This window comes from Nyctibius grandis, chromosome 20 (genome assembly GCF_013368605.1).
Source record: "Nyctibius grandis isolate bNycGra1 chromosome 20, bNycGra1.pri, whole genome shotgun sequence".
Lineage (NCBI taxonomy): Eukaryota > Metazoa > Chordata > Aves > Nyctibiiformes > Nyctibiidae > Nyctibius > Nyctibius grandis.
Window position 1 is genome coordinate 8,349,380 of NC_090677.1, and position 22,122 is coordinate 8,371,501.

At 45.3% G+C, this 22,122-nt stretch overlaps 1 protein-coding gene across 2 annotated transcripts in view; it reads left to right on the top strand.

Annotated features, from left to right (window-relative positions):
- The window catches only part of MDGA2 (MAM domain containing glycosylphosphatidylinositol anchor 2), a 320,069-nt gene that overhangs the window by 176,835 nt on the left and 121,112 nt on the right, over nt 1–22,122 (top strand). For both annotated transcript variants that reach the window (XM_068416528.1, XM_068416529.1), the window contains one exon: nt 4,309–4,578. In XM_068416528.1, the coding sequence (XP_068272629.1) occupies nt 4,309–4,578 (270 nt within the window). The remainder of the gene's footprint in view (nt 1–4,308; nt 4,579–22,122) is intronic.

Sequence of the window (22,122 nt, forward strand, 5' to 3'; positions counted from 1 at the left end):
TGGCGATGAATTACACAGTTCAGATTTATGCCGTGTGTTGTGTTTAGCCCCAAAAGTTGAAAAATAAATAAGACAACAAATCCATTTTACAGTATTAGATCAAAATTTCAGTTTTCTGAAAGTGCCAGGATCCAAGAGGATTTGTGAAACACTGGGATCAGTGGGAGGTTAGTCCATGTACATTGTTAAAACCGGCACTTTCTGCCCATTCCCATCTCTAGGCTCCTGATGTGTTTGTAAATCCTCATCCTAAAGGTGGGATGGATGTCACCCATCTTCTGCCATCTAAATCTTACCTGTCTAGATTAAACTAATCTTTGGGCTCTGTCTGCAGTCAGCAGGGAGAGACAGATACCACAGGGGAAGATTCTTGCTCAAGGTAGATAAGAGGAATCACTCTTTGGCAGTACCTCTTGCTGTCATTGAAACTAGAACAGGGAGAGATCTCACACGATAGTGAGCTCCATTTCCCTCAGACACCAGCTAGTCCTAAACTTTGTGTCTAACAGATGTTTGCTCAGAAAACCTGGAAGAGAGAGAAATTCTGCAGCAACCCTGGGCAGCCCAGTTCAGGGCTTACTGCCCCTGCTGTCACATGGAGTTATGTCGTTGTGCCTTCATTACTCCTTTCTGTGCTACAGCTTTGCGTTCCTCATCTCTGGGGAGAGGCAGCTGTTTGCAGCTGCATTGCTGCAGCACCCTGTGGGGAGCAGTTAGAGGTGTTTCCTCTGGTTTGGGAGGGGAAAGCATTTCATAGGATCATACAATCATAGAAGGGTTTGGGTTGGAAGGGACCTTAAAGGTCATCTAGTTCCAACCCCCTGCTATGGGCAGGGACACCTTCCACCAGACCAGGCTGTTCCCAGCCCCATCCAACCTGGCCTTGAACACTGCCAGGGAGGGGGCAGCCACAGCTTCTCTGGGCAGCCTGGGCCAGTGTCCCACCACCCTCACAAGAAATAATTTCTTCCTTATATCTCATCTCAATCTCCCCTCTTTCAGTTTAAAACTGTTCCCCCTCGTCCTGTCACTCCATGCCCTTGTAAAAAGCCCCTCTCCTGCTTTCCTGTAGCCCCTTCAGGTACTGGAAGGTGCTAGAAGGTCTCCCCTGAGCCTTCTCTTCTCCAGGCTGAACAGCCCCAGCTCTCTCAGCCTGTCTTCATAGGAGAGGTTCTCCAGCCATTTCTGGATGGAGTCAAACAGAGGAGCTATCCACTAAAGCAGACCTGCAGAAGCCCTACATGCTGTCAATTAATTCAAGTCTTCCAACAGGTGACTAACCTTGTGATTTAGCCCCACGCCTTTCCATATCTAAGTCCAGGCTGACATAGAGAAGTGAACACAAGCACTGTCTAACTTAGAGCTAAAGCCACCTTTCTGCCACCCCGTGGTGTCTGAACACGTCGCTGGAGTTCCTGAGCATTTGGGATTTTTGCCATTTGCCTCCTTCATTCCCTGACTAACTCTCCCTGCTTCTCTTTTTTTTTTTTTTTCCCTCTCTCACCTCTCTTTGCCAAGACAACAGATCACAGGCGTGATGAGAAACTACAGGTCTCCAGCTCATGTTTGGCCCATGAGCAGCTGGGTGTTGACTACCACCTTTCCCAATCCCTGGCTGGAAGGAGAGGTCCATGTTGATTGCATTGGGAGCAGAGGTTGCTCTCTCAGAGATGGGCGAGCATGGGGTGGCAGCGGTGGAAGGGCAAAGTCCAAGTGGCCACCAGGAATCTTCCAATCTCTTTATTCCTAGGCAAGAACTTGGCAGCGTGCACACGGCAATAAATCAGGCCAACAGCACGGTAGACCCCATTCTATCCTCAGTTGCACCTTAAAGCTGAAAATAAGAGGTTCTGTGTTATGGTGTGTTGTGATATGATGCTGATTGTCTAGCATTTCAAGCAGAGAAATATCAAAATAATAGCTTGTTCTTGCTGTGGATTTGTGTTCTGTTCATAACAGGCATTTGACCCTTTATATGCTGAGTTTCATTTGCTGGAAACCTTCACATCTTCTGAATTTCTTAATATTCTTGGGTTTATATCAGGCTTTTAACAGCAGTAGTTGAGTGTATTGCTGATTTTCTGGTGGGATAGGTTGCAGTTAAGTGAAATGTGTAAGCAAAGAGGAATTGCTATATGCAAACCATAATTTTCATGTACTTACTGTTTTGAGTGCAGTGATGAAAGGGAGGTATCACAGCATTTTTATCACATCAGCTGCTCTCTTTGTCTCTCTACCTGAAGGATGGGAAAGGACCCCCTTTCATCTGGAGGATTATGAGGCCATTATGGTAAACAGTACCACCAGGTTGGGTTGACATTGTTGGAGCTTTCATCTTTTGTTCTAAGTTTCGAAGTGTTATTTGTGGTTCTCTTGTTCCCTGTCTCATGACTTGATGTTTAGTGAGAGCTGAGAGCAGCTCCTTGCCAGAGATGTTCAGGAAAAATCATTAAACTCAGGAAGAGAGAAAGAGGGGCCAGCTGAGTACTACCCCTTGGTTAGTGATGACCCTACAGGTCTGGAGCTCAGGTCTAGTTGCACAGCAGGTACGTGGATCTGTGTTTCTGCCACCTTCGCCCAAGCAAAATCTCCTTAAGCATAAAACATGACATACTGCGTGGTTTCATACCTCTAATCCCAGAACAGGGGTCCATCAGCTGATGGATGCATCAACTGGTGAAAGAATATGAGGTCAGGGGACATGAGCAGAGACACAGTGGGCAGTGCTGACTTGTTTTCTGTCTGTATTTTAAGCCATGCGCCCAGTTTCTTCACCTTTAAGTTGCTTCCATGAATTTATGCTGGGAAGTATCTGCAGGGTCCCAAGCTGGGAGGAGCTGGAAGAGGGGACTTTGTAGACCTGAGCTCTCCTTCTCTCTTGAAGTGTTTCCCTGGCTGGGGGTTGCCTGTTTTCTCTGTGCTAGGACAGGTATAAGTGAAGTGCTTCCCATTTGTGTGCCCCAGCTTCTGAACGCAGAGAAAGCTAATTCCTCTTGGGGGAACTCCAAATGAAGGAAACTTATTTTATGGTTGACTCTTGTATTTGCCTTTAGTGATTAGTGTGTATTCCTTTAATGTTGAAATAAGATTCATATATAAAGCAGAACCCACAAGAATATCTCTCTGTAATAATGAGGATAGTGATATGATTTTTGGATGTAACCTTTTTATTTCCTTTCATTTTTTATTGTCACATTTTCTGGTATTCTTTGCCCTGAATTTCAATCGTTCACCTTTATGCCTGTGTTTATTTAGTGTGGATGCTTTTTCTGTACTAGCAATATATATTGGCTCATCGATTACATGGTTTAGGGTATGCCTTCAAGCAAAGCCTGAATCCAGCAAGGGTGGATCCCTCAACACAATGACAAGGGATCTCACAGATCAAATATTGATTTTTATCTTCCAACACCTAAAATGCTCTGCCCTGTCCCTTCATACTGAGCATTTCTGTTCCTCCCCTTGCAGATGGGAGCAGAAATATATGCAGATACTTCATGGAAGAGAAGATGACATTTATATATCTGCTGCAATGTAGTTCGGCTGGTTTGGTGGTCCTGCCCAAACAAAGCCCCTGCAGCTGGTCACTCAGCCTGTGCCACCCTGGCTGTTCTGGGGGGGTTAGTAGGGACCCAAGTCTGCACCTCTCCCATGTGTCTGTGAGGAGATGGAGCCATGACCACGCTGTCTGCTGCGGCTGAGCGCTGCAGGTTGCACAGCCCATGCAGGGAAAAAAGCATCTGTGCTGGGTTCTTGAGTTTCCCAGTGTGCAAGGAGATGTTGTCCCAGAGGGGATGACTTCCTGATTCAACAGACCCAACTCAAACTCTACAAATTCATCTCAGTTGGCAGCCAGGTCCCAAGCGGTTCATCAGGGAGGCGGGTGGATTAAGAGGGCTGGTTTTCAATGGGTAGGATCTGACTTGACGAGAACAACGTGCTTTCCATGCCAAATAAGAAGATTGTTACTAACTCCTTTCTTCCAAGGTTTAAAATCCAGTGTGCTGGCACCTGTCCCATACATTATACGTTACTCCCCAAGTACAGCTGCAGGGTTGTCCATACATAAATCCTCGTTGGCAGTTTGACAGCAAGGTGAAAGATGATGAGTGAGCAAGATGAGAAACGTGGTGTCAGGGGGAGCGTCGGGATGGGGAGCACCCTTCTCGGAGGGCACACAGTTGTGTGGAGAGCGCTGTAGCTGAAGTGCCTTTGCTGATCTCAGTTGGCTTGAGTGTGCTTGTCAGGGCTGAGCACCACCACAGACGTAGCCCTGCTTCACTTGTCTCTTCCTCTTGTGTTTTGCAGCATCCCCTTCAATTAAGCTTCTTGTGGATGACCCAATAGTGGTGAACCCTGGAGAAGCGATCACCTTAGTCTGTGTGACGACAGGAGGGGAGCCAGCCCCCAGCCTGACGTGGGTGAGGTCTGCCGGCATCCTGCCCGAGAAGGCGGTCCTGAACGGCGGCACTTTAACGATACCTGCCATCACCTCAGAAGATGCTGGCACATACAGTTGCATCGCCAACAACAACGTAGGAAATCCTGCGAAAAAGTCCACCAACATCATTGTAAGAGGTAAGCTGAGCTGGCAAACTAGTGGCCTTTACCTTGGAGGATAAGGTGTCCCTGCCTGTGGCAGGGGGGTTGGAACTAGATGATCTTTAAGGTCCCTTCCAACCCAAACCATTCTATGATTCTCATCTGACAGGATAGCAATGTTCACATAGTGGTGTCGTATGTTTCCACGTGTATTTCTGGTCTCTTCTAATAATGTATGAGATGAATTAGTGTTGGCTTCAAATAGCCAGTGGCTCTTGTGCTGGGCTCAAGCCCCTTAGCTGGAACATGGGTGGCGTGGTGCCCCTTTGTATTGTGAAGATGCAGCAGCTTTCCCATCCAAACTGGAGGCAAACGATGGCCAAAGGACACTGCGTCTTCTGGACGTTGCTGGTGCTGATCCCCTGTGCACACTGTCTGGGCAGCGAATGCATCCGGAGCTCCTGGAGATGTCATTACCTACTTCACCCTTTTCTTCCTCCTCATCAGCTCAACATGTTATTGAAATTAAGGCTGTTGTGCATGCTGTGAATCTGCTGCCATCAGACGACTGCTCCCTGGGTAGGAGCTTTAGATTAGTACCTAGGCTTTAATTATACTAAATAGCAGGATAAATGTCTGTCTTAGATAGAAGTAAGAGACAAGTGCTTGCAGAACAATTACTACCAGGTGGAGAGAAGCTCTCCCTGGTTGTTTATTGCTTTCTGGATAACCCCAGGGACATGGTCAGTTGGTTTGAAGAAGGAGTTCGATTGGCTGATAGGCATCATCAGAGTGGATTAATCTACCTGAACCAAACAGTTCATCTGAAACTAATTTTCCATAATCTAATCGGTGAATGGTAGTGAAACATAAACTCCCGTGCTATAGGAACTTTAAATAATAGCATGTGATTAATCATGCTCAGGAGATAGTGCTGTATAAAGAGCCAGTGGTGTGAATATTTTATGAGAGCTATAACCCCTCTTCACTTCGTATTGCCCGACATAGACTCTTCAGCAGGACGAGGAATTAGAAGCTATTTCTGTTCTGGGGGTCAAGGAGAGAGCATTGCATCAGCCTAGGTCTGCAGGAGTTTATCAGGAGATGTCCACAGATTTATTTGTAATATTGTATTTCCATTTGAATTTCTGACATTTTGGCTTCGGGGTTTTGTTGTCAAGAGGCAAAAGCAGTCTTGTTTCAGGAACGTAGCATCGACATTAATTTTCTGTGATTTACAGTGGTGATGAGGTTGTGAAGGGAAGACGTGAAACACTCAGAATAAGCAAAGGGAGAGGAAAGGCTTTGTGTGAAGAGAAATCTCGATATTTTAATTGACCCAGCAGACAGCACCAGAGAGCCCAGAGGAAAAGCCACAGTCCCTGGCTCCCTGCAGATACAAATTTCATGAGTCACAGCATAATAATAATATGTCCTCACATTTTTATTTATAGAAGACCGTGCCTATGAGATGCCTAGGAGCTGCAAGATGTTGAACAAAATATCATTGAAGCATTTGAGGTGCCTTTATTTCTCTTTTCCTCTCTGCTGTGTGGCTCTGCTAATTCTGAGAAGCGATCACCAGGAGGACCACCCCATTAAATAAATGAAGCACAGCTCGATTCTAGCCCCAATGCATTGCCACCTGCTATGATTTTCCCCTTGTTATTTCTATTAAAGGGAAAGAACTGTCTTTAAGACAAAAATCTTTATTCCAGTCTTGATTGATTGATCTTTACTAAGAGTAATGCTGAGTTTAGCAGTGAAATACCAGTGAAATTCATATCAGAGTTTTGATTTTACTTTGTATATATGTTTCTTAGCATTTTGCCTGTAGCTCATTGCTTCTCTCTGTTTCATCTCTTTTTTTGTTGTTGTGTATCAGGATTCTCACACAGCAGCTGAGGAGAAGAGAGTATTTACTTGAAATAGCACCTAAGCCTTGCAGGGGAGGCGTTTGGTAAATGGAGTTCACATCTCTCAGGTGGACTACCAGTGCCAGGACTAGACAATAATCCACTAATCCTACCCAGAAAGGAATGTAAAGTGGTGCAAAAGCATCATCAGGGCTCAGATGAAATTTCTTCCCTTTAAAATTCACTAAATTTTGCTGTATGTTTATCTGAACGTGCCTTTATTGTATGTGATTCGTTCCATTGATGCTACTTTACCTTCAGCAGCTCCTGATTTTTTTTTCTGGGCATTTCCCTGTCTTTGTGGCTGACTGCCCAAGTCTCTGACTTCCCACCTCACCTGACATCATTGTGAATGATGCTGTATTACTACCATGCATTTAATAATAGTCTAAAACTAGAGAGAATCCTTCAAAAAGAAACAAATAAAAGTAAATAAATGAGTGACAAAAGTAATTTATCCTTGTTGAAAGTCAGAAATTCTCTGGGTCAATGTATTTAAGCAATAGAGGCCACAGATAAGGCTGTGTTTAAAAAGCAGATTGAGGCACTGAGGTGCTGACGTGACACCCAGGTGTATTCAGGTCAGCTCTGGGCTCCTCCATCAGCCTTTTCCAAGACCCTTAAAGAGTGGGGATAAATGTAGTGAAGTGGCAAGATGATCAGATGTGACAGCTTGGGGGAGTATATATCACCTGAGAGATGGTGCAAAACGTGTGGAAGTGCTGTGTAATGTGTGTTCTCTGCTTCTCCACGGTGTAAATAACTAGTAATGTGTGTTCTCTGCTTCTCCACGGTGTAAATAACTAGTAATGTGTGTTCTCTGCTTCTCCAGGGTGTAAATAACTAGTTTCTGCAATTGCCATGTGCTGCTGAAGGAGTGGTGGGACAGCAGGTGACACTAATGGTCTCAGGGCATTGCTTTGCATTTGTTAGCTGCCAGGATTTATCCACGAGCCTGCTGGTATGCATAAGCATTTAATGTTTCTCTGTTTTTCTGGTGTTACTTGATTTCCTCACCTTCCAGTGAGCATTGGCACGGAAGGAGATGTTTTTTCTTAAAATAAAAAACAGACTAAAGCTGCCATTACAGAATCTCAGAATCAATGAGGTTGGAAGAGCCCTCGGGGATCATCGAGTCCAACCATTGCCCTGACACCACCATGGCAACTAGACCAGGGCACTAAGTGCCATGTCCAGGCTTTTCTTAAAGCCCTCCAGAGATGGTGACTCCACCACCTCCCTGGGCAGCCCCTTCCAATGGCTAATGACCCTTGCTGAGAAGAAATGCTTCCTAATGTCCAACCTGAACCTCCCCTGGCCAAGCTTGAGGCTGTGTCCTCTTGTCCTGTCGCTGGTTGCCTGGGAGAAGAGGCCGACTCCCACTGCGCTACAACCTCCCTTCAGGTAGTTGTAGACTGCACTAAGGTCACCTCTGAGCCTCCTCTTCTCCAGGCTAAACACCCCCAGCCCCCTCAGCCGTTCCTCGTAGGTCAGACCCTCCAAACCCTTCACCAGCTTGGTCGCCCTCCTCTGGACTCGCTCCATTGAAGCAAGGAACACAATTTAGTCATAACCATCTTTGGGTGTTATTTTTTCTTTTTTATTTTTTCCCCTCTTTTGGCCTGTGTAATTTAGAAGGAATTGTAAGTCCTTCCAACAAAAACAAGTTGTGTGCTTGGTTCGGATGAACACGGATCTCTTGCAAAACAACAGGCGTTGCACACAGCTGCCAAAGGAAGAGCCTCCCTCATACGCTGCCTCCTTAAGCAGTTAAATTAACACTTCTGGATAACGCAATGTCCTTTAAAGATACCACTTTCTTAAGCAAGTTGTAAGCTGTGAGCTCTGCTCCCTTTGTCTTGTTCTGCTGAGCTGTGGTGTGTGCCTTTCCCTTTGAGCCATCAGGTAACGTTAATGGAAGTTTTGCTGAGATGATAAATTGTTTTGAGTACCTTAATGCCATTCCTTAAGAGGCACAGACGTAATGCAATACCTTTCATTTCCTCTGTTTGCTCTGAACAGGAGCTCACCAGAGGCAACGCAGTGACCCTGTGCTGTTTACCTGGCGAAATCGCCGCTCAGTGAGGAAGTCTGTGGAGTACAGACATTTTAAAGAATGCCGTTATCAGCTTAACTGTACCCAAAGTATTGCAAAATACTTTATTCCATCAAATACATCGTCATCCATCAAGGTGTCTCAGGTCGAAACAGAGAAAGGAGGAATGCTCTCTCACTTCAGCAAAGCTGGCTGCTCACCAATTCTAATTATGAAAGTTTCTTTTGAAGTATTTTCTTTAGATTAATGAGTTCTGTAAATGATTGCAAGTCTGCTAGCGTTTGAGTGTTGGTGGGTGTTCTCATCAGTGGCATCCTCACATCCTGCTCTCAGACTGATGATTAGAATAACTTCCCCTAGCATATTTCTAGACAAAACCATTAGAAAGCAGAGGAAGCTCTAAGGGAGTCTTGACTCCTCTTTTTCTAGGAAAACTTAATGTTCTTCTCCTTTTTTTTTTAAAAAAGAAAGCACTCTCAAATAGCAAACCCAACACACTCCCTCTGGATAAACAAAGTTCCTGACAACCTCCATGCCTGATGGGTGTGTGTTTTGCTCTGCTTGCTTGGAGGATGTTCTCTTTTTCTGACTTCTCCCTGGTGGACTGAAAAAATGTTGTTCTGATGCAATGGAAATAATTCATCGTAAAGGCCAGGATGGGGGAAATCTGGTGCACTTCTTTCAGAGTTCTTTCCCACCCAAAATATTTGTGTTAATTTCCTTTTGCCATCAATTTGTCACTACATACCTCTGTTGGTCCCAATTAGAGGTAAAGGATAATCAGTCTTCCTATGGATATTTTGTTAATTAAAATAAGAAGCAAACCTACATACACAGAATCACAGAATCAACCAGGTTGGAAGAGCCCTCTGGGATCATCGAGTCCAACCATTGCCCTGACACCACCATGGCAACTAGACCATGGCACTAAGTGCCATGTCCAGGCTTTTCTTAAACCCCTCCAGAGATGGTGACTCCACCACCTCCCTGGGCAGCCCCTTCCAATGGCTAATGACCCTTGCTGAGAAGAAATGCTTCCTCATGTCCAACCTGAACCTCCCCTGGCGAAGCTTGAGGCTGTGTCCTCTTGTCCTATCACTAGTTGCCAGGGAGAAGAGGCCGACTCCCACATACATTTGTGTCAAAATCAAATGCAAAACCTTGTTTACCCCCAGTCCTTGGGCCAATGTGCATGGTGATACGGATACTTCATGTCCCACAGACACGCAAATGTGCAGAGAGGACTTCAAATTATTGCCAGGAGCTTGGTAGGACCTCATCTGTGGTGTGGCCCAAGGCTCAGTTCCTGGCCCTGACCTGGCACGGCAAGTTGAACATCCAGCTTATCCCGTGGCCCAGGAAACTCTTGTAGCCTGAGGACTTTCAGGCTTTGCTGTTGGAGGTTATATTACTCCTTTAAAATTCTCTCTTGAATGCGTATTTGGAGAGGGAAGCAAAAGGCACTAGAGAAATGGTAATATTGGCCTTGTAATCCTTAAGATACTACATAAAAGCATGATCATCACAACACCGTACAGATTTTGGGTGACAATTGGAAATGTCAAAAGAGGCAGGAATCAAGATAATCATATGTCTACACCTTCTGGAGAAAATTATACATTTTCAACATGACTCAGAATTATGAGAGCATGGAAGAACAAACACTCCAAAGACACTGCGAAGGGGAAAATGAAAATAAAATCTCTCTGTAGCTAGCAGTGTGTCAATGAAGAATTAAAGGATTTTGATGATAGAGGATGTAAGGTGGCTCCTCCATCCAGTAAGAGAGCAAAATTGCTAGGTAGCATCTTTGAAGGACACCTGTGCATCAGGTTAGTAAACAGGTAGAGCCAGAGAAGTGCTTTGTGGATCTTGAAGTACGGAGCACTGAAATTATTTGGAAGGCTGTCAGCATGCACCAACTCCAATTTGTTGTCTCATGAGCAACTTCTCCCATGACCTTCTGTAAAAAAATCCCTTCGTCTCTTCCATTGTAACTGCAACATTTTTTTTTAGTGCCAATTGACTCCGACTGTGTGACTTTTCCCTTCTGTGAAGCAGAAACGTAGTGTCTGGAGTTAATTTTTCAAAGGGGGTGGGATTCCCTGTCAGTTTAAATATAAAATAATAATTTCAAATGACCTCTGCTCAACATTACCACAAAAGCTTTTGCTGAACAAAAAGCACTCTGGGGACATGCATTTTAAGGCTGAGATTGCTGGAAGTACCTATTCCATTATGTCTTTAAAAACTGGATGTGAACTGTACAGTAGTGACTGCTAAAAAGAAGGGTAGAAAAAAAAAAAAGAGACCCAGATTGTGAAATGAATGACATTTTTGTTGCTTGTGTAATAGACTTTAAAAAAATAATAATCCCATAATCTGGTATTTCTGATGTCCATTCTCGCACACCTGCTTACCCTTCTGCTTTCCTGCGACAGCTCGATTTATCCCAGAGCTTTTTCTTAGTAATTTCCTGTGTTGGTTTAGAGCAGCTGCATGAAATAAAGGATAAAAATAAGTCAGTCTGGTTGTACGTCAGCACCTCTGCTGTCCCCCCTTGGAGATCCTCAAATGCTGTTAATTGAAATGTGAGCAGGGCCCCCACGGGCTGGTGCCGAGTGCCAGAACAGAGGCGACGCTCACAGGTTTTGTCCCAAAGGTGGAAGTTGGGTTTTGGCAGCACCGGTGACAGTCGTCACCCATCAATTTTGCAGGTGCTGGATGCTGGCCAGGGGCTGAGCGACATGTCCATCTGATTATTGCAGTCTACAACTACCTGAAGGGAGTTTGTAGCGCAGTGGGAGTCGGCCTCTTCTCCCTTGCAACTAGCGATAGGACAAGAGGACACAGCCTCAAGCTTGGCCAGGGGAGGTTCAGGTTGGCCATTAGGAAGCATTTCTTCTCAGCAAGGGTCATTAGCCATTGGAAGGGGCTGCCCAGGGAGGTGGTGGAGTCACCATCTCTGGAGGTGTTTAAGAAAAAACTGGACATGGCAGTTAGTGCCCTGGTCTAGTTGCCATGGTGGTGTCAGGGCAATGGTTGGACTCGATGATCCCAGAGGTCTCTTCCAACCTGATTGATTCTGTTAGCTGCCATCATCTGTGATGGTGGGAGTGCTGGTTGGGGATGCTGACTCCAGCATGCCAAGTCTGAAATGTTGTTTTTTCTGTGCAACTGGCAGAAGGATCTTTTTTCCCTTCCTTTTTTTCCCCTCTCTCTGTATTCTGGGAAGGTCTCACAGCAGACTGATTATCCTAGTGCTTATTTCATGGCTGGAGAAAGCCGAAGGCCTTGGCAAATATCCATACACATAAAACAGGCATTACTACACCACGGAGGAGTGACGACCACCGTTGACTTCCTAATGAGGGACAGTGCAGGCATGTGGAGCTCCGTTGTGCATGGTACTGCACGACCCTGGGTGCTGCACGGCCATGGGTGCTGCACGGCCACGGGTGCTGCGGGGGGCTGGCAGGGGTGAGCTCCCCGGGATGCCTCAGCAGGGTGGACATACAGCAGCCCCCATGCTGGCTTTCAGTTGTTGATGGTTGCGCTTTCCTGAGGGCAGACTAGAAAGCAAGAGTGAATTAATGAAAGTACCAAGGCTTTGAAATTCATGTTGTGGAATATGACTGGAAGGGCCCTTCTGGGTCATTGAATCCAGCTGTCTTTATCCCAGGCATCCGTTTCATCTCACCTCATCTCATTTTTTGCCAAATGACCGACTCCACCTGCAGTTTCAAGAGCTTTTTTCCAGCACCCTCACAGGTCTTCCCAGGAGTGTCTTCCCAGGAGTCTCTTCCCACATCTCACTGCTCTGACATTGAGATCGTTGTCTTGTTGCCAGTGTAAGCGTGTCTGTGGTGGGTTTGCCATCCCTTGCAAGCGGCTTTGGAGTGGCATCAGGGAAGCTCTGTGAATGCCGATGGAGGGCTGGGCTTTGCCTTTGCTGAACCACCGTGGCAGTTGGGCACCTTGACCCTGCCAGGGCTCTCCCTGTCATCCCTCTTGCATTATGCCAGTGTATTTTTTTTTTATCATAGACTGGTTTGGGTTGGAAGGGACCTTAAAGACCATCTAGTTCCAACCCCCCTGCCACAGGCAGGGACACCTTCCACCAGACCAGGTTGCTCCAAGCCCCATCCAACCTGGCCTTGAACACTGCCAGGGAGGGGGCAGCCACAGCTGCTCTGGGCAACCTGGGCCAGGGTCTCACCACCCTCACAGCAAAGAATTTCTTCCTGAGATCTCATCTCAATCTCCCCTCTTTCAGTTTAAAACCGTTCCCCCTCGTCCTGTCACTCCATGCCCTTGTAAAAAGCCCCTCTCCAGCTTTCCTGTAGCCCCTTCAGGTACTGGAAGGTGCTAGAAGGTCTCCCCAGAGCCTTCTCTTCTCCAGGCTGAACAGCCCCAACTCTCTCAGCCTGTCTCCATAGCAGAGGGGCTCCAGCCCTCTGAGCATCTTCATGGCCTCCTCTGGTCTCGCTCCAACTAATTGTTAAGCAATTTACTTAACACTTTGTTTTAACAGCACTCGCCACCTTGCTTAGTTTCTGCTGTGTCTTGTTGAACAGGACCTTCCTGCAGTGTGGGGTTTAAATGGACTTTTCAAAAATGTTTGCAAAGGGGCTTTGGGAGACATCCCCAAGCTGGATGAGGATGAAGAGTAACTCTGTAAATTGGAGGATGGACACCCCACGCCAGCCCTCCCAGCTCGCCCGTGGGAGCCAGCACTGCTGCAAGTGTCTCCCCAGGGCCTCTTCCAGCTTTTTAAGCATGAGTACAGTTTAGTTCGAAAAAGAAAAGCCACCCAGTTCTGATTCTTCCACCGAGAGATGCACCCTGTGAGTGGGATTTCAACGAGACAAGATTTTAGCATAGAAAACCTGATTTTCATCATGCTCAGCGTGTTGCTACAGTCATAAGTTACTAGTGTGCTGTCCTAAAAGTTTACAGCTCTGAGAACGAATGTGTAAAAAAGTTGAGCTTCAGAGTTTAATAAGTCCATTTATTTTTATTATGTGCAGTAGCACTCTCAGGCATGTGTGCTCTCTCCTAGGCTGGGGTGTATCACAGACGAGTTCATAAAATGGTTCCATATAAAAATGTAGATGGTTTATTGATTCTGCTGCCCTTTCGTTAGGACTTCTTGAAATTTTTGTGTACAGAAGTTTTATTTTTAAATAAGTTTGTTTCTCCGCAAAACACCCTGTGGTGCCCGTTGGGCACAACATGTCTATAAAGATGTATCAGAAGGGATTTCAAGAGGTCATATTCGTTTGATGTCTCTCCTTCTGACCCTTGCAGACCCTTGCTGCTTTGGGTAGCCACGTTCTTTCTCCACCAGAGACAAGGAAAAACGTTATCCTCACTGATGGTTGGCTAGCAATTATTAACTACTAATGCATGATAATTTTTTTGGCAGAGGCGTGGACTCATAGTCTCGTATTCTATTAGATCTTGGCTGATTAATGCATGACGAGGTCTGTGTAGTCTTAACAACATTATCATTTTGGCAGAGAAAATTGAGGTTTTCAAAGTTTTGTGTCATCCTGAAGGGAGAGAGGGAGAGAAGAGAGGAGAAAGAACAGTGCACAGCATTTGGTTCTGATGTTACCAAGATACTTTGATGACCTTGAAATGTGTTTTCAGGTGCTCGCTTATATTGCGTCAGGCAACTCTGAATGAGATTGGTAGGTTTTTGCCCAGTCTGACAAATCATTTTGGAAAGTTTTATAGGATACCAATTAATTTTTGAGGCATTCAACTGTGGAACAACACCGAAGCGTTGAGGGAAATGCATCCCGTGTTGGAACAAATTCAGGCTCTAATGAAATCCTGCAGTGGAATAAAGCACTTGAGCCACACAAGAAGCAAGAGATTGGGACAATCCGGTGTGGAAGCTTTGGAAACTGGGAGGGTTTGCTTTAGGTTCTGGAGGAAAGGCAAGTACAGTGTGCTGAGTTTCCTTTGCAGTGTGGGGGCAAAGAGAAGAGTGAGGATTTGCAATATACTACTTTCGGGCACCCAGGAAAACTCAGCAAGGCTATTTTTTTTGACAGCTTTGGCACAAGAATTAAACTTTATAAAGGCATTGGCCCTGGAAAACACTCAGCTGTAATGTTCAGAAGATTTATAATTTGTTTGGCAAGTGCACAGCCCACTGGGGATTGTGTCAGCTTCTCTGAATTGTTTAATTTATTTCGCAATTCTTGTCTGGCTTGTGAGGAGGCTTGTGAAGTTCCCGTTTGCCTGTGAGATGGGCAGTCTGTGGGGTGGGCAGCCCTGAGCCCCCCGGTCTGGCCAGGATTGCACGCAGGACATTGGCTTGGCAAGCTCTAACAGCGTGGGATTTTATAGCATAGGAAATGTTTTGGGGTTTTTTTTCCCCTTTCTTCTGCTTGGGGTTTCAAAAAGTTCTAAATGCCAACTGCCAGTTCATCTCCACTGCTTATTGATGAGCTTCATTTATTTTTCACTGCTTCACCCTCACGTGCCCACCTTGATGCATTTGAATCATTATCTGTATCTGCTTAAAATCAGCCTTCCCCAGGCAGATGGGGCTGTGGTGTGTGCTGGTCCCTGGTAGGACACTCCAGTGTCTGTCCCCAGATCAGCTTTATGCTGGCGTGACACCCCTGGGGCGACTCCTGGTTTTCACGAGCAGGGCACCACAGCCAGAAGGTTGTGCAGTCTCCATCCCTGGAGGTTTTCAAGCTCTGAATGACCTTATTGCAGTCTACAACTACCTGAAGGGAGGTTGTAGTGAAGTGGGAGTTGGCCTCTTCTCCCAGGCAACCAGCGATAGGACAAGAGGACACAGCCTCAAGCTTCACCAGGGGAGGTTCAGGTTGGACATCAGGAAGAATTTCTTTACAGAAAGGGTCATTAGCCATTGGAAGGGGCTGCCCAGGGAGGTGGTGGAGTCCCCATCTCTGGAGGGGTTTAAGAAAAGCCTGGACATGGCACTTAGTGCCCTGGTCTAGTTGCCATGGTGGTGTGAGGGCAACGGTTGGACTCGATGATCCCAGAGGTCTCTTCCAACCTGGTTGATTCTGTGATTCTGTGACCTGGTCTGACCTCATATCTGGCCCTGCTTTGAGCAGGAAAACAGTCTAGAAACCTCCTGAGCTCCCTTCCCACCTGAATATTTCTATGAGCCTATATGTCTTTGCTCTTCTGATGATTCTTATTTCTCTGGAATATTTACTTCTAAAGCAGTTAAAGGAGAAACCATGCTGTGTTTCACCTACTTTGATCTCAGCTTCATCTGTTTAATGGATCATATAGTGGGTAACTTGTAAACTGAAATCTTCTTCATTACAGAGAAGGAACACACCTCCCCTTCCTTCAAAAGAAAAGCAGGGAAAGAAATCGGAGCTAATTAACTAGAGCACAGGTAAAAACAGACACCCACCACATGGCATCTCCGGAGGAATAAATCCTTTTCTTTTAAAAATCAGAAGAATTTATAAAAATAGAGAGACAACCTGAAATCTCTCCAGAGTATTTGCATTTAAATTGAAAATGTGAATGCATCTGGTCTTGTAAGTGCCACATAATTACTTGATATTAAAAAGTTTGGAGATGCGCTAGCAGAAGATGCTTGACAACTTAATTGTTCTGATAGCTACTGAAAGTTAAGGTTTTAAAAAACTTTAAGCTAAAACCATGTTGACAGAAGTGAAATGAACTGTTGGTTAAATGCTGAGAATATGTGTCTTTTTTTAGCAGGACTACTTCAAGTCTGTCTTTGGATCGGAAGGTGACTAAAGGGAACATGCAGGCTGCATAATTTTATCAAAATTATCTTGCAGAGTCCTAAACCCCCTATTTAAGAAATTTGAATTTTGAGAGTGGTCAGCATCAGTGCATTCTCCTTAAAATCTCTGTGAATGTGTATGTAGTTATGCTGGGTTTTAGTGTTCTCTTTATGACCCAAACAAGGTGCACCCTGCCTGCTTGCCTGGCAGGCCTGTTTGCTGCTGGAGAGAGTTCTCTTGTGTGAAAACATCAAACAGTGTTATTTGTTGCTAATGGAGGTGCAACTAGCTCTGTGCAGAGCTTATGGGTCATTTTATTTGATGTTAGACTGACTTTTTCATTCTGAGCAAAATGTGCAGACCTTCTTTCAGAATAAGAAAGTTTCCATATCTCAGCAGTGGACCAAGCAGTTTCACAGGGTTTTAGAGATGAACCATGAGGTAAGAGAGCTTTCCCTGCTAGAGGAGAAATAAAGCAACAGTGTGATGCTGACCTTGGCAGACCTGGTGGTCTTCTGTCAGCCAAGAATGAATCTGAATAACAGAGTACAAAATAGATGCAACTGCTGTGCAGGCAAGCTGGAATGACCTTGGGTAGTTACTTCACAGAATCACAGAATCAACCAGGTTGGAAGAGCCCTCTGGGATCATCGAGTCCAACCATTGCCCTGACACCACCATGTCAACTAGACCATGGCACTAAGTGCCATGTCCAGGCTTTTCTTCAACCCCTCCAGAGATGGTGACTCCACCACCTCCCTGGGCAGCCCCTTCCAATAGCTAATGACCCTTGCTGAGAAGAAATTCTTCCTAATGTCCAACCTGAACCTCCCCTGGCCAAGCTTGAGGCTGTGTCCTCTTGTCCTATCGCTGGTTGCCTGGGAGAAGAGGCCGACTCCCACTGCGCTACAACCTCCCTTCAGGTAGTTGTAGACTGCACTAAGGTCACCTCTGAGCCTCCTCTTCTCCAGGCTAAACACCCCCAGCTCCCTCAGCCGTTCCTCGTAGGTCAGACCCTCCAGACCCTTCACCAGCTTGGTTGCCCTCCTCTGGACTCACTCCAACACCTCAACATCCAACTTAAACACAGACCTTCTTTCGCTTATCGGAGAAGATCTGCGTATTAGTCCGAGTTTGCAATTGCTTTGCAGTTAGTTACATGTATCGTTGTAATACAACAAAGTTCAGGTCACAGAAATGATGCATCAGAGTAATGACATAAGTTGAAATTTGCCTTTTTCTCTGCTGTTTGAGGTTTGAAACAGATTATTTCAGGGGAACATAAATAATTCAGAATTCCTGCAATAAAACATCACCTGATGTACTACTATACATTTTTGTGTGTCTTTAACGACATTGAGCCAAGTAATTTTATATTTTCCTTATTTCTCAGTGATGGGATACTTACAATTTTATAAAGATCATGTGTTAGTCATGGAATCTACCAAACCAGATCCAGGTGCTTACACTGCATATATTAAATCCATCCATTCTGTATGTTGAACTCGTGTATTTAGCCATCTCCTGTATTTATTTATTCCTGAAACTCTATATTACAAAGCTGGTGCCTTAAACCTGGCCAGGCACAGGCGAGCTGTGTCTGACACCTCCACAGCTGCAAGCAAAAGCAGTGAATCGCTCCTTGAGGGGAAGGGAGTTGAGTTTTTATTTTCCTCTACAAAATCTGGGAACCAGCAAAGCCTACAAGTCTGAGCAGCAGCACGCAATGAGAAAAGTTGGCTTCTCAAGATGTCTTGACAGATTAGGGAAAAGGTTTAGGTTTACGAATACGCTTTACAAGTCTTTTAGGGACTATCTGAAATCTTTGTTGTAAGGCTGTGAATCTTTTGAATTGCAGTTGTGTGAAAGCAGGATTGCTTTTCCCATCTGTAAGGCTCTAAGGAGATGAGGGAGCTGGTATGATTGAAGCAAGAGCTGGTGATAAGAGTTGACTTTCTTTACCCGCCGCCTGCCTTGTATCTTTCTCCGAAGGACCAATGAATCATCCCAGTAATCATCTTTTGGTGCAAAGATCACTGCAGTAATGTGGAGAGTTGCTTCTCAGCCTTTTAAAGCAAGCTGCCTCCGTCTAGATAAACAGACTGGATTTTCTAGAGAATGAAGATGGGTTTCGCAGCTCACTTTCCAAGCGAGCTGTTCCCATGGTGCTTTTTCTATCTTCTTATCCTTTGATGTGAAAGAGAAGTCAAGGCAAAGGGCTTAATCCAAAGCACACAGAAGTCGTGGAAGGACCATCATTCACTGTGGTGAACTTTGGATCAGATCTTTGGTCTTTTCCTTGCTGTTTCTCTGCAGGACATTGGCCTTAAAAATAAAGTCAAGAATCTTTCCAATTAGCACAAACTCTTTTTCATGCATGCAAAAAGGAAACATCAAGGAGTCAGTAACATCTGAGCACTATGAAAGGATTTCTGCCTACCTGACCCAGGGGATGCAGCTGAAACACAGAACGCCCAGCACTTTGGAGGATCTTGGAAGTGAGCTGGATCTGGAGGTGAAGGTGTTGGCGCTCACTTGATAAAATGCCAGTGCTGGGTGCTCGGAAACAACTGGCATGTGGATGCTGAGTTCACCCAACCTCCAAAATTTATTTGTGGTGCTCCAAGACACATGCAGGTCCTTACATCTCCTTGGTGGATTAGCAGGTGACATCTTGTTCACTGGGAACAGGTTAAAACAAAATCACTCACGAGCCTGAACAAAATGTGAAGGGGAACAATCAAAATTAGTCAAAGCCACTTCTGGTGAGCGCACAGAGGTTGGACCTCATGTGGCACCAGACTGCTCAGCCAAGGTTAAAATCAGTAGTTTGCACAGTTCTGCTTCTTAATGTTGCTGTTGCTGCAGGATGCACACAGATAGAAACATCAGCAAGGATGAAGCTGAGCATTCCCCAATGTCCTGCGTCAGCTTAGGAGGCAGCCAGTGGCCAAGAGTTATCATGTCAAAGCCTGCAAATAGTGCAGCAGCTGATGTGTTCAGTCACGGTGTTTGATGCCATTCCTGTGTCGTGAAATGTGCATTTGTGAGATACGAACATTTTGATGCATTAAAGGAGCATTTTGGGGTGATCGAGGTGCAGGTGGGAAGATATGACTTAACCTGATGAATGCAAATAGACCTTAGTTGAGATACTGAGACGCATTTTATTACTTTGAAATGTAATTAATGAGGGAGGGCAAAGACAGATTTGTGAGGAGTTTGAGGATAAAAATTGTTTCATCTTTATTTATTTGATCACATCATAGTTCTTTGGGGCCCCTTTGTAGAAAGACTGGTACTTTCCTGAGTCTCAAAGTGCAGTTCCAGACTTATTTGCACATTTGCTGCTATTTTGTAGCTCTGTGTGTTGATTATGTTCTGAAATCTCCGCTGGGAAGCAGCTGCAGTTAGCATGTCTGCAGCCCCATCTCCCACATTTTGCTGGTTAACCTTGTGTCTCTTTTATTTGCTGTATCTAATCCCATGGAAACCTTCCAGTGATGCGTCAAACGTAACTGATAACACAGTGAAAAGCCAGAGTCAGAATCCATTGCACGTTTCAATATATTTAACATTATAGAGGGATGCTTGGAAATATAGTCCGAGAACCTACACATGAGGATAATCCAAACCGCTGCTTTATGGGGTGTGACTGAGCGTGCAAACCTGTGTGCAGAATACACACAGAAATCACTTTGCCCTGGTGGATTTGTACCAGGCTCAACTCGGGTGTTCCCAAGAGGTCAGTATGACACACACACACGGAGCCACACAGAATGGTTAAGGGTCGAAAGGGACCTCTGGAGGTCATCTAGTCCAACCCCTGCCAAAGCAGGTTCACACGATGTAAATCAGTCAGGTCTGCAGTGGTTTTGGAGACCACATCCAGCATATATGAATCAAAGACTCTACACCTTCTTGCCTGCAAGAGACAGCTTTGTATTGCCAAGGCTGCTGAAGGCAGAGTCACTCTGGAGAGGTCTACTGACCCCATGTTGGTTTGCCAAGGGCAACCCTGTTAGTTCTGGGTCTGAGACTAGCTTAATGGGGCCCTTCATTGCTGTAATAACTTTTCTTTCAAAGACATGAGCAGGCTCATCCCAGGCGCTCCTGTCTCTACCAGCCAAGAGTGCCCTAAACTCTGACTTACGCAGTCCTCTCCTCCGTCGCAGCGTAACTGAGAGTAGTTCGTCTGCTCAGAAGAGTTTCTGACGTGGTAGGTCAGGAAGTTTCCAGTATGTGAAGTGATTTGGAGTCTTATCAGTCTGGAGTGGGAGATCTAGGTTCAATTTCCCTTTCCTACAAAGAGCTCTAGCTCCCCAGATGCTGTAGCACCATAGCTGCTACTGCCATTTTCAGGGTTCGGGGAGGGAGGTTTATTACTGCTTAGGGGTGGTGGCAGTACTGCATCTTGCAGTGCTTTCCATCCTTGAATGGTGGAGCAATCCCACCAGAAATTCCAATGAGAGGCACTCTAGTTTTTGGGCTACCTCTGGACCAAATATCGAGTATCTCAGCACTATCACATCTGGGACAGTTCTGGCCATAGTCCCGGGTCCCAGGTCAGGGGGAAGTGTCTGCCCATCATGGCCCCATGCTGCTTCATGCTCCCACTGCCCTCCAGCTCCACATGCCTGCAGCTATCAGACATCTTTGGGCACCTGTGGTTGGTTTCTTGGGGACATCTTCCAGGAACGGACAGCAATTTTCATGTACTTTGGTGGCACATTAGAAATTCCAAGATACACAGGTTAATTGTAGAGATCACCATGTTTATTCCATGTTTATTTCCAGTTTATTTCAACCATAGGTGGTAGTTACTCAGTTGTTGGATTGTTTGATGTGGAATTTCATGGCTGTTACTCATGAATATGGTGTGTACGTTCACGTGGCTTAAGAGACATTGAGAGGTTTGGTTTGGGGGAAGGGAGGAGGAGAGGGAACAGAGAGACTTTTTCCTTCACTTCAGAATTTCTAGAAACTCTCTTAAATTTTTCCATGTAGTGCACAGAGTCCCATCCTCGTGTTTGGATGCATGGAAAAATGCTTAGCTCAGGTGTATGCTCTGCACAGTTCTTTGGTGGTTGGAGTTTGCTGTAGCAGATCAGGACAGTGGATGATGTAGCCCAGTTATTTCTTGTACGTGACACTCGGCCTGTATGAAACCAAACCAACAAGCAACAGCCACAAAACTTAGTTGTTTTTGTAATTCAGTCTGTGAAGCAGAGTGGAGCCCTTCCTGGCCCATGAAGTAAGTGGCTTATGGCCCAAGGTTTGAGGTTCTGTAGCCCTTTCTTAGCTTGCAGATGGTATCGTAGTGGACAGATGAAAGTTAATGTGGTGTTTCTGTTAGACCTTGTTCCTTTATAGGAATGAGAAACTGCTGAAATGGTCTGTACGAGCACTCGAAGCAAGGGAGAAAAATTCCGAAATAAAAATAGTTTATTGAGGTTATTAGCAACTAATTCTGGTTGAAATGTACTGTTCATCGTGCCTATCATGGGTTATTTTTGCTTTTTCCCTGTCTGAAAATTACTTGCATAATATATTTACTGTTTTTTGTGTGTGTAAGCATTGTTTGTTCTTCCATTTTCAAACAGCAAAGTTCAGCCCGTGTTTCAAAGTTACTTGCTGTGGCAGTTTCCAGCTGTCTCACAATGTCTGGTTCATCCTCTTGAATCAAAGCGTGTGTTCGTTCTGCTTCCTGGGGAAGCAGGTGGCTGCGGCTTTTAAAAGGGAATGAGAGATCATCAGGAGAGACTAGTGCATTTGGGTGCAAATTTAATCTTGATAAGACTCATGAAACTTCCTTAAATAAATGAAATAATAATAAATTCTT